This window comes from Lycorma delicatula, chromosome 13 (genome assembly GCF_047948215.1).
Source record: "Lycorma delicatula isolate Av1 chromosome 13, ASM4794821v1, whole genome shotgun sequence".
Classification (NCBI taxonomy): Eukaryota; Metazoa; Arthropoda; class Insecta; order Hemiptera; family Fulgoridae; genus Lycorma; species Lycorma delicatula.
The window spans coordinates 31492411-31504958 of record NC_134467.1 but is presented as its reverse complement, the minus strand read 5'-3'; the positions used below and the strand labels follow the sequence as shown (position 1 = coordinate 31504958).

General features: G+C 31.0%; 1 protein-coding gene across 1 annotated transcript in view; it reads right to left on the bottom strand.

Moving 5' to 3' along the window:
* The window catches only part of LOC142333875 (diuretic hormone receptor-like), a 635861-nt gene that overhangs the window by 32028 nt on the left and 591285 nt on the right, over nucleotides 1-12548 (bottom strand). Inside the window, exon 10 of the mRNA XM_075381453.1 lies at nucleotides 2481-2666. Coding sequence (XP_075237568.1) covers nucleotides 2481-2666 — 186 coding nt within the window. The remainder of the gene's footprint in view (nucleotides 1-2480; nucleotides 2667-12548) is intronic.

The following is a 12548-nucleotide window of genomic DNA, read 5'->3' as shown; positions in this document are numbered from 1 at the left end:
TTGGTGTGTCAAAATGTTAAAAAAATTTTACTGAAAAATTACAGAGACATTCCACAAATAATTATTCAAATGGCTGCTTTTAACAAGATGGATCAATGTCATACATACTGTGAGTATTCATGAAACTGTATATCAATTATTTGATGACCATATAGTTATGAGAAATGGTTGGATTTTTTGGCTTCTAAGATCCTTTAACCTAACCTACCTGACAATATGCAACTTCTTATTGTGGTGTTAATTTAAAAGCAAACTTTACCACATCAATTCACTTACTACAACAGAGAACTAAAAAGTTAATATATGTGAGGAAATCATAAAATTCATGTTACAATTCTGCATCAAAATATGAAAAACAAATCAAGTGCAGAAATGAATCTCATCTGCAACTTATAATTCTCAAAAAATAGATTTTGAGTATTTTTTTTTTAAATAACATATTTTTCACTATTAAACTAGATTAATAAATTTATTCTCCAATGTTATTTTATAAAAAAAATACTTTTTTCAAAAATTTCCTTTTGTTTCAGACACCTGTACATGTACAAGTCAAAAAAACTCATATTTACATAATTTTAATTATCATTAGAGGGGTGTATTTCTAGTTTTATAATTTACTGGTATACTTTCAAAACACTGGTGATGAGGAAGATTGTACCTTTAGTAATCCTATTTTCAAGTGAATTTTTAATTTCTTTAAGTAAAACAATTTTAGTTTCTCCATAGAAACTGGTCGATTCAAGGTTATTGATTAATAAAATGCTTCTAACATTTATTTAACAATTTATATTTGATATTATTTATTTTTAATATAAGTTGTCGACTGTTTTTTACACTATTATATAATTATTGTCATGTCTTTTAATTATAAAATTTTTTTTTTTGTCTTCCGTCATCTGATTGGTTTAATGCAGCTCTCCAAGATTCCCTATCTAGTGCTAGTCGTTTTATTTCAGTTTAACCCCTACATCCTATATCTTTAACAGTTTGTTTTACATATTCCAAACGATGCCTGTCTGCACAATTTTTTCCTTCTACCTGTTCCTCCAATATTAAAGCGACTATTCCAGGATGCCTTAGTATGTGGCCTGTAAGTCTGTCTCTTCTTTTAACTATATTTTTCCAAATGCTTCTTTCTTCATCTATTTGCCACAATACCTCTTCATTTGTCACTTTATCCACCCATCTGATTTTTAACATTCTCCTATAGCACCGCATTTCTAAAGCTTCAAATCTTCTCTTCTCAGGTACTTCGATCGTCCAAGTTTCACTTCCATATAAAGCTACGCTTCAAACGTATACTTTCAAAAATCTTTTCATGACGTTTAAATTAATTTTGATGAAAACAAATTATATTTCTGACTGAAGACTCATTTCGCCTGTGCTATTCGGCATTTTATATCGTTCCTGCTTCGTCCATCTTTAGTAATTCTACTTTCCAAATAACAAAATTCTTTTACCTCCATATCTTTTCCTTCCTATTTTTACATTCAGTGGTTCATCTTCGTTATTTCTACTACATTTCATTACATTTGTTTTGTTCTTGGTTATTTTCATACGGTAGTTCTTGCGTAGGACTTCGTCCATGCCGTTAAAAAAAAACCATAAAACCATGCCATAAAAAATTTTTAAAATTTTAAAGATGATGACATTTAATCTTTAAAGTTTATAACGTGGAATTTATTTATTTGATTTCTTATTTATAATTTATGCTTATTACAACTTTTTTATTTTGTTTTACTCCTGTTTATTCCCTTTTTTTAATTTTGATATTGTATTTTAATTATAATTTGTTTTAATTTTAGCGTTACGTTCTTTGTTCCTTTCTCTTTTAAATATTTTATTTTATTTATTATTATAATTTTATTTTATTCCAATTCTATTCATTTTCTATTATTAATATTTGTATAGCAACTAAATTTTTTTAAAATGTAATATTTTATCGTGTGGTTAAGTAAAAGAGACGATTACAATTATTTAAGTTCTAACTTTACTAGGCGTAGGTAGATGAAGAAACAATTCAATCTCTTTTGGAATTGTGGTCGTGTTGAGCACCTGCTGCCTTAAAACTCTCCTCTGTTATTTATCTCTTATTTGTGGTTATTTCAAGGGTAGATTGTTTATTTCTCTGACCTTTTTTTCTTCATTTTCATTTTGTAAAAGTAGTTTTGATCTTGTTTTGATGATCTTTGTTGTAATCTGGAAAGAGAAGGTTGTCATCTATTGGTGGAATAATTTATATCTATTTTCTTTATTGCCTTATGGTTGCACGATATGCTTATTAGTTGAAAATTCAAATAAAGCTATTTCGTTCACTTCCTCTTACAGTACACATTCTAGTATATTTGATTAATTCATTAGTAAACTAATCGATAATGTTGAAAACAAAAAAAATAATATTTATGAAAATTCAATTAAATTTAAAAATTTTCTTAATTTAAGAAAGAAAAACTGATAATAAATAATTATAATTAGTTTACCTGAGTCGACAATAAAATAGCTCTGATGTAAGCATAAATATTTGCTGACACTCCTTCAGTAGGTCCATAAATAACCAATATATAAGTAATACCTAATAATGGAATTAATACAAGTAAAGCTTTTGTTGCTTTTCTATACTGCTGTGTTTCAACATTATTAGCTGAACGTAGTTTTGTTATAAGAACCTGAAAAAAAAAAAAACAAAGAATTAAATATAATTTAAATATTTTTTTCAGTATCTGTTTGTATAGATACTCATGTGTACAATATTTCATAAAAAATATACCATAAAACAAAAACTGAGTTATTTATATAAACTTAAAACGCTTTTTTTCAAGTCATTTTAGGGATTGCCCATCGGGCTAATCTAGTGGTTAACTTGTTTCACACATCAGTTGATTTTCAAAGTCGAAGGTTCTGAGGTTCAAATGCTAATAAAAGTTAGTTACTTTTATACCGATTTCGATACTAGACAGCATAAACTGGTGTATTTTGGTGGTTGGGTTTCAATTAACCACACATCTCAGGAATGGTTGGCCTGAATCTGTAGAAGACTAATTCTCATTTACACGTCATATATATCATTCTCATCTTATTCGGCCAGTGTGGGAGGAGGGGGGTTGCTTATTGTTCCCTCTCTTTTTCGGTTTAGCATCTGAAACCATCATAAGGTATTACTTCAGAGAATGATATGTATGAATGTAAAAGAAGTGTAATCTTGTACAGTCTCACGGTTGACCATTCTTAAGATGTGTGGTTAATTGAAACCTAACTACGATCTAGTATTCAAATCTCTATAAAAGTAGTTGCCTTTACTAGGATTTGAACCTTAAAACTTTCGACTTTGAAGTCAGCTGATTTGCGATAACAACTTTAACCACTAGACCAAACCACTAGGCTGCTTATTGTTCCCTTATTTTTCTGTTTAGCCTCCAGGAATTACTTCACAGGATGAATGAGCATGATATGTATGAATGTAAATGAAGTGTAGTCTTGTACAGTCTCAGTTCGACCATTCCTGAGGTGTGTGGTTAATTGAAACCCAACCACCAAAGAACACCGGTATCCACGGTCTAGTATTCAAATCAGTATAAAAGTAACTGACTTTACTAGGATTTGAATGCTGGAACTCTTCACTTCCAAATCAGCTGATTTGGGAAGACGCGTTCACCACTAGACCAATTCGGTGGGTTTGCTTATTATTCCCTAGTTGAACAGATTGCAACATTGCTATGAAAATAAAATATTTTTTATTTCAATTTTCTTTCTTTAAATCCAGATTTTATTCGATTCTTTTTTTAATTAAGAAAATACAGTGACATAAAAAACAGGAATTTTTGACTCCCTCTGTGCACTTTTCAATTATCATTGGTTTTGTAAAAAATCTTTTTGGTGAAAGTACGCTGTTGACCGTTCCATTGCTTCATGGTAATCGAGTGGTAAGGTTGCCTCAACATAAATCAGTGATTTATGTATCTGAATTTGAGATATAAATTATTATATAAAAATAACAAAATGGCGGACAATGGGAGAACGACGGTGAAATTGCTATTTTTCCTAAGGATATTTTTTGTTAGTTTTATAAGTAGAATCCGAAAAAGTATAACCAGCCCACCATTTTAGAAACACTCTGTATATTTATATAATAGTTTACACTTACCGACAATCTTTAATAATATGAGGTATCTGAGAAAATAATATTACAATAAAATTTTATCATAACTCATCCCCCCACCACTAATAAGAAATCTTGGATAACTTTTTTAATGTTTGTACATTTTTCAGTGTAATTCTTAACAGTTTCTTCCATATAACCATAGTAAAAGTAGAAAAAAAAAATTCTTGCAAAATGATTTTGAAAGTGGGAGAGCAGAATGAAAAAATACAGATTTTTAAAAAATTTTTAAAACTTTTATTTTAACATATAATGATAATTTTACAATAAAACTTCATTATAAATTACCCCTATCTCAACAAAATAATCTTTTGTAACTTTTTTCATGTGTAATTTTTCCAGTATATAAGAATAAATACAGGAAAATATTTCGACTTCTATGTCAGAATTTTTTTTTTTATATAACTTACACAAATATTTTATTTTTATATTTATGTAAGGTTGGGAAATTTTAGTAGGCATTGTTTTTTGTTTTGTTTTTTTTAAATTTTAATTCAAAAATCTATTCAGTGGATAAGTTATTTTCCTTTTACGTAAAACAAGACAAGAAAATTCTCCTTACAAGTTTTATAAATACAAGAGCATTTTGTTTTGCAATATAATAATCACCTTTAAAAAGAAAGTTTTTTTTTGGCTTCAAACCACCCTTTTTTCTTCTTCTTTTTCTGCTATCATCTTTTTCTCAAATATATTCTCTCTTCCCTCTTATTCGCTTATCTTTATCTTCTTAATTTTATACTTTATCTTGGTTTTAGTTATATCATGGTTTTACTTCTTTTTTTTGTTTGTTAATACGGCTTACTTTTGTTTAATTTACTTCTTTTTCATCAGCTTAATACCTTTTAAAATAATCTTCTTTTATACTGCCTTTATTTATATTTTATTAATATAACAATACAAGTATATATAATAGTGTTTATTTATAGTATAAGGTTATATCACGAATTTCTCCCAGGATTTTTATTAGCTATTCTACTCGTGAAAATAAAAAAAAAGTTCATATGAATATATATCCTAAAATACTTAATTTGTGATTTACGGTTAGTAAATTAGATTACGGTTAGATTTCACTCGGATTTTAATTATCCCAGTGAAATGAGATTCGTACTGAAAATCTTAGGACGTTAATTAATGAGCGAAATTAGTGATTATTTATGGGTTTTAACCTGAAAAATTGAATAAAATAGATTCCAGAAGCGTATCTGCAATAGGTTTTGAGAAATCTGGGGTGAAAACCAATAAATTGAGGTAAAAAAACCTTGTTTTTTTATATTTAACGTACAATAACTTTGTTAAATGGGTAATAACTTACAAATAAACCTTAAAGAGAATTTTATTCTGAACAAACTGGTGTAAGATAAGTTGAATAAAACAAATAAAAGTTAAAAAAATTTAATATTTTTTTTTTTATTATTTTTTTTTGTCTTCAGTCATTTGACTGGTTTGATACAGCTCTCCAAGATTTACTATCTAGTCTTTTCATTTCAGTATACCCCCTACAACCTTTTCTTTTTCCTGTTTAGCCTCCGGTAACTACCGTTTAGATAATACTTCAGAGGATGAATGAGGATGATATGTATGAGTGTGAATGACGTGTAGTCTTGTACATTCTCAGTTCTACCATACCTGAGATGTGTGGTTAATTGAAATCCAACCACCAAAGAACACCGGTATCCACGATATAGTATTCAAATCCGTGTAAAAATATCTGGCTTTACTAGGACTTGAACGCTGGAACTCTCGACTTCTAAATCAGCTGATTTGGGAAGGCGCGTTCACAACTAGACCAACCCGGTGGGTACCCCCTATAACCTACATCCCTAACAATTTGTTTTACATATTCCAAAACAGTACACCAGGAAATACAAAAACAGTATACCAGGTCTGAAAATAAAGTAATTAGATTAGCTTTATTTGGCAGCCAATGTGGCAACACTGTAAAGTTACTAGTAAACGTATGGTTATATAAACAGCTGATTTATATTAGGTGTTGCCACGTGAGACGTAAACAAAATTTTCGTTAAACGAGTTGTTGTGCGTTACAAAAATGAGTGATACTAATTATGAGCAAATTTGTGCAATCAGGTTTTGTGTTAAACTCGGTGAGAATGCTACTGAAACTTTTTCAAAATTGAAAAGGGCGTGTGTAGGTGTCTGTCACCTCCATACACCCTTTTTCAATTTTGAATTAAAGAAAAGGAGATGAAATCGGATTTGAACCGATTTGCCTTCACCTTTTAAGATCCAAATATTTCATTAAATAAACTTTTTTTTTGACTATAATTCTGGAACCAATGAAAATAAGTATCACTTATCGTTGAAAATTTCTCAATAAGGGCTTACTACTACAGCTAAGAATAAGTTTAAAATCTAAATATTTTGGATTTTGGGTTTTTTGGACACTTTTGATCCAGTCGATTGCAATCAAAAGGGAAGTTGGAGAATTAGATGTTACAACAATCCTAAATTCAAAATTTCAACATCCTACAGATAATCGTTTTTGAGTTATGCGAGATGCGTACGTACAGACATCACGCTGAAGCTAGTCAAAATGGATTCAGGGATGGGGCAAAATCCCTGAATTATCGCGATTACAATATTTCTTTTACTTCGTACAAGGAAGTAAAAGAGGTCGTTCATTTTGCCAGATCCATGTTTGAAGATAAAAATTTCCAACACAAAATAAGAACTGAAGTAGTATTTTTGTAATATGTATATCAAAATTTTTTCCACTTCCTAGTACCCATCAGTTTTGAAATAATAAATCGTTTCCATACTTTTATATCACTCTGTATTTTAAATCATTAAATTAATAATTAGAATAAGTTGTAATTACAAAAGAAAGTAGGGGCAGATAAATGTGAAGAATACAGAACAATTAGTTTAACTAGTCATGCATCAAATATCTTAACTAGAATTCTATACAGAAGAATTGAGAGGAGAGTGGAGGAAGTGTTAGGAGAAGACCAATTTGGTTTCAGGAAAAGTATAGGGACAAGAGAAGCAATTTTAGGCCTCAGATTAATAGTAGAAGGAAGATTAAAGAAAAACAAACCGACATACTTGGCATTTATAGACCTAGAAAAGGCATTCGATAACGTAGACTGGAATAAAATGTTCAGCATTTTAAAAAAATTAGGGTTCAAATACAGAGATAGAAGAACAATTGCTAACATGTACAGGAACCAAACAGCAACAGTAACAATTGAAGAACATAAGAAAGAAGCCGTAATAAGAAAGGGAGTCCGACAAGGATGTTCCCTATCTCCGTTACTTTTTAATCTTTACATGGAACTAGCAGTTAATGATGTTAAAGAACTTTAGATTCGGAGTAACAGTACAAGGTGAAAAGATAAAGATGCTACGATTTGCTGATGATATAGTGATTCTAGCCGAGAGTAAAAAGGATTTAGAAGAAACAATGAACGGCATAGATGAAGTCCTACGCAAGAACTATCGCATGAAAATAAACAAGAACAAAACAAAAGTAATGAAATGTAGTAGAAATAACAAAGATGGACCGCTGAATGTGAAAACAGGAGGAGAAAAGATTATGGAGGTAGAAGAATTTTGTTATTTGGGAAGTAGAATTACTAAAGATGGACGAAGCAGGATCGATATAAAATGCCGAATAGCACAAGCTAAACGAGCCTTCAGTAAGAAATGTAATTTGTTTACATCAAAATTTAATTTAAATGTCAGGAAAAGATTTTTGAAAGTATATGTTTGGAGCGTCGCTTTATATGGAAGTGAAACTTGGACGATCGGAGTATCTGAGAAGAAAAGATTAGAAGTTTTTGAAATGCGGTGCTATAGGAGAGAATGTTAAAAATCAGATGGGTGGTTAAAGTGACAAAGGAAGAGGAGGTGTTGCAGCAAATAGATGAAGAAAGAAGTATTTGGAAAAATACAGTTAAAAGAAGAGACAGACTTATAGGCCACATATTAAGGCATTCTGGAATAATCGCTTTAATATTGGAGGGACAGGTAGAAGGAAAAAATTGTGTAGGCAGGCAACGTTTGGAATATGTAAAACAAATTTTTAGGATGTAGGATGTAGGGGGTATACCGAAACGAAACGACTACCACTAGATAGGGAATATTGGAGAACTGCATCAAACCAGTCAAATAACTGAAGATCAAAAAAAAAAATATATATATAGATTAAATGAACTCAATTGAAAGTTTGATAAAACATTAACAAAATGAACATTACGGAACTTCACAAAATTTAACCTTACCATTTTACCCTTTCACCATTTCCCCCTTCCGTTTCCCATTTTCATTTTAACCACATTCCATTTCTCTTCCCCGCATTTCCATTTCCCCATTTTCGTTTATCACTATTTCTACTACCCTTTCCCCCTTCTTCTATCCCTTTTCTTTTTTATCGTTTCCCCATTTTCCCCTTTTTTCTTTTTTAATTTTCTTCTTCTTCCCTTTCCCGATTTTTCCCTTTCTCCCTTTTTCCCTCTTGTAAATTGGTACAGTAGTTTTTTATTTTATAACGGGACACACATATCGGAAACACTGAAATGGAATCGTAAAATATTTAGTATAGCGTGTATTCCTTTTACATCCAACAGATAGCGCTGTTTTTTAAAAAAATCATGTTTTTACCTATCACAGGTGTGACATCTAACGTATATAAATATTATGTATATAAATACAAGCGCGTATTCGAATGCAACGTTGTGTCAAAATTTCAAAGTTATCGGTAAAGAACTTTTGGAGATTTAAGATTTTGAACAAACGAACATTTCCTTTTTTTTTTAATATAGATATTCGAATGAATCATTCGATTATTTATATCATTTAATTATTATTATCTCGATTATTAAAATCATTCGATTTTGCTCATCACTAGTGTAAACCAAAATTCATCATGTTGAAGAAAAACACAATTTTTGTGAACCATGTAAAATCAATATATTTCGATTTTCACAAACACTTATAGAATCAATATAAACATATTGATGTATGTCTTCTCCTATTTCATTTACTAGTTGGCGTTTAAATATAAAATTCAGAAAAATTATTTTCCAATTCTTTTAACCAAATGTTGAATTGTGTATGGCACACCATAAATATCACGAAGCGCATGATTCTTAGATGTAATCGATTCCACATTCGATTTCTACGATTTGTAAACACTGTTGTATGATTATTTGAATAATTACTTAAAACAAATGACGCTGTCCATTTTTGTGCTTAATCTGAGATTTCTTATATTATACGCAGTGCTGCCATCACGTAGGAAAAAATGAACTTAGTCCTAAAGACATACTGAGCAGAATAAAAAAATTTTCATTACATTTTTGATCTCTATGTGCATATATAATACAGAGTTATCATAAAAGAATGGTGCGGTTTCAGTAATTCATAGGAAGATTGTAGGGAAATTTCTAGATGTTATATTGATATCCCTGAAAGCCTCCAACCCAAAAGTTTGTTTATCAGCAGTTGTAACCACAACGTCAGTTCTTGTATCGTTGTTGCGGCGAGTTTAGTGAGTTACTATGTTCTCGGATAAAGAAAAAGCAAAGTGTGTTTTATTGATAGCCGAATTAAAATCCGTAATTTTAGTTCAACGTGCGTTTTGACGTGAATTTGGAGGAGATCCGCCACACAAAAATAACTTAACACGTCGGTTCAAACGATTCGAAGAAACCGGATCGGTTAAGAAACAGAAATCAACCGGCAGACTGAGTGTGCCGGACGAAACGGTTGAACTAATTAGACGATCGGCAATTAGAAGTCCTGGGCAGTCCACCCCCCGTCGAATCGTCGAATTAGGTATTCCAAAATCAACAGTTCACAACGTTTTACGTAAAAAACTGAAATTACACGGTTATAAAATCCAGATACTGCAGGAATTGAAACCCGATGATGGTGTAAGACATTACAATTTCGTTGTTGAAATGTCAGACAGAATAAGTGAAAACGAATAATTTTTAGACGATATAATTTTTACAGACGAAGCGACATTTCACGCGAATGGATGCGTTAACGGACACAATTCACGAATATGGGGCTCTGAAAACCCACACGCAATTATCGAGAAACAAAGCGATTCGCATAAAGTTAATGTTTGGTGTGGTGCGATGAAAAATCGTGTAATAGGGCCTTTCTTCTTTGCTGAAAAAACAATTAATGGAGTCGTATATCTTGACGTGTTAACCGATTATTGATTTCCTCAGCCGGATGAATTCGAAAACATTCATCGACTTCATTTCCAAGAAGGTGGTGGTCCCCAGCACTTCAACGCGTTGGTCACGGACGCTTTGAACGAAACATTTGGAGATCGATGGATAGGCCGGCAAGGACCCGTACTTTGGCCTCCAAGGAGTCCAGACCTGACATCTTGCGATTTTTTCTTGCGGGGGTACATTAAAAGCGTTGTTTATACACAAAATTTCGAGACCTAAACCGCTTAAAAAACAGGATTAATGAAGCAATGACAACCGTTAACGAAGAAATGTTAACTAATGTTTGGAGAGAAGTTGAGTATCGTTTGGACATTTGTCGAGCGACTAAGGGCTCACATATTGAAATTTATTATGTAAAAAAATGTTTGAGACGACAAATTTGAAAAATAAAAAACATAAACTGTAAGTAATTCTGTTTTAATTTAAACCATGTTCAAAACCGCACCATTCTTTTATGATAACTCTGTATATATATGGAATTATACAAATACATCAACTGTTAATTTTAACCAAGTTATGTAACCAAAAAGCTTATTTGATTTGAAGTAACACCCACATTTACCTATACATAGTTACATTTACATCCGTACTAAACACCCGTACTAAACCAGCATGATTCAATTGTTCAAAGGCATCAAAGCATTAATATATCATACAGTCAGTCATAATGATTGTGGTGGTAGGAGAAGGAGGAGTAAATATGTGACAATAGGGGAAGGGAACTTTGCTCGTGTCAAGGGTCTATTACGTAATACATTTACGTGTTCTCTAAGGACTGTTACCTGATATAGATGTAAGTTCCTGGGGATATCAAATTCAAACATGTATTTCGTTGTTATATATATATATATATATATATATATATACACTTACGACCCGCGTATATGTTGGCCAAGGAAATTGATTTATGTTTAATAGGGCGTAGGATACGAGTTTTATTGGATTAGTACCTTAGCGGAAGTTAGGTTGGAAGAACACGTTCTAGTCAATTTCCTCTCGTACTTTCGTCCTCTCACTTACTCCTTTCTTTAATACCATACATTATATATATATATATATATATGTAACTTTTACTAAGAGAATCGATAATAGCCACTTCATAATATCATTTGTTATCGATTCTTATTATTAGCGGATTTCAAAAGAATTTAGAAATCGGTAATATATATGTATGCAGGTGTAAAATTTTCGTCAGAGCTACGGGAAGCAAATCTTAACCGATTTTGAGTAAACTTGGTGGGGTGATATAAACCTATTGGAAATATAGCCCTATTATATTCAAAAAACGGGATTTTTTAGGTTTAAATTTTTTTAGTGTAAATTTTCAGTTTTTTTTTCGTTTTACTGGGTGTAAATTTTTTTCTACATTTCCTTTTATTTTTTTATAATATATAATTTTAAGACTGGTTTGACTGGTTTCGACTGGTTTGATGCTTTTCAACTATTCTATACAAAGTCTACGTATCATTGGTGAAGCGTACATAATTCTTTTATTTATACTGTCAAAGGTAATCTATATAAATAAAAAACAATTTTCGTTTTGTGTGTACCCTAATAACTCAAAACTACTGAACCGTTTCGTAGAAAATTTCAAAATTTATTATTTTTTGTCTCGGTAGTGTTTAAATGTTACTATATGTTATTAACGTAGATAACGATCGATATAAACAATGACAATCGATATAGACGATACCTTTCGATATATACAACGACATTAAATTTAGAAAAAGAAGTTTTAGGTTATTTATTAATGTTTTTTTTTAAATGATTTTTATAGCATTGAGATTAGTCTCTTTCTTTTGTGTTTAGCCTCAGGAACCACAGTCAGGTATTACTTCAAAGCATGATATGTATGAATGTAAATGAAGTGTAGTCTTGTACAGTCTCAGGTCAACCATTCCTAAGATGTGTGGTTAATTGAAACCCAACCACCAAAGAACACCGGTTTCCACGATCTATTATTCAAATCCGTGTAAAAATAACTGACCTTACTAGAACTTGAACGCTTGAACTGTCGACTTCCAAATCAGCTGATTTGGGAAGACGCGTTCAACACTAGACCAACCCGGTGGATTTATAAATAAATCACCTAAAACTTTTTTTACTAAATTTAATTTCGTTGTATATATCGATATATATATATCGATCGTTGTCTACGTTAATAACATATAATAACATTTAAC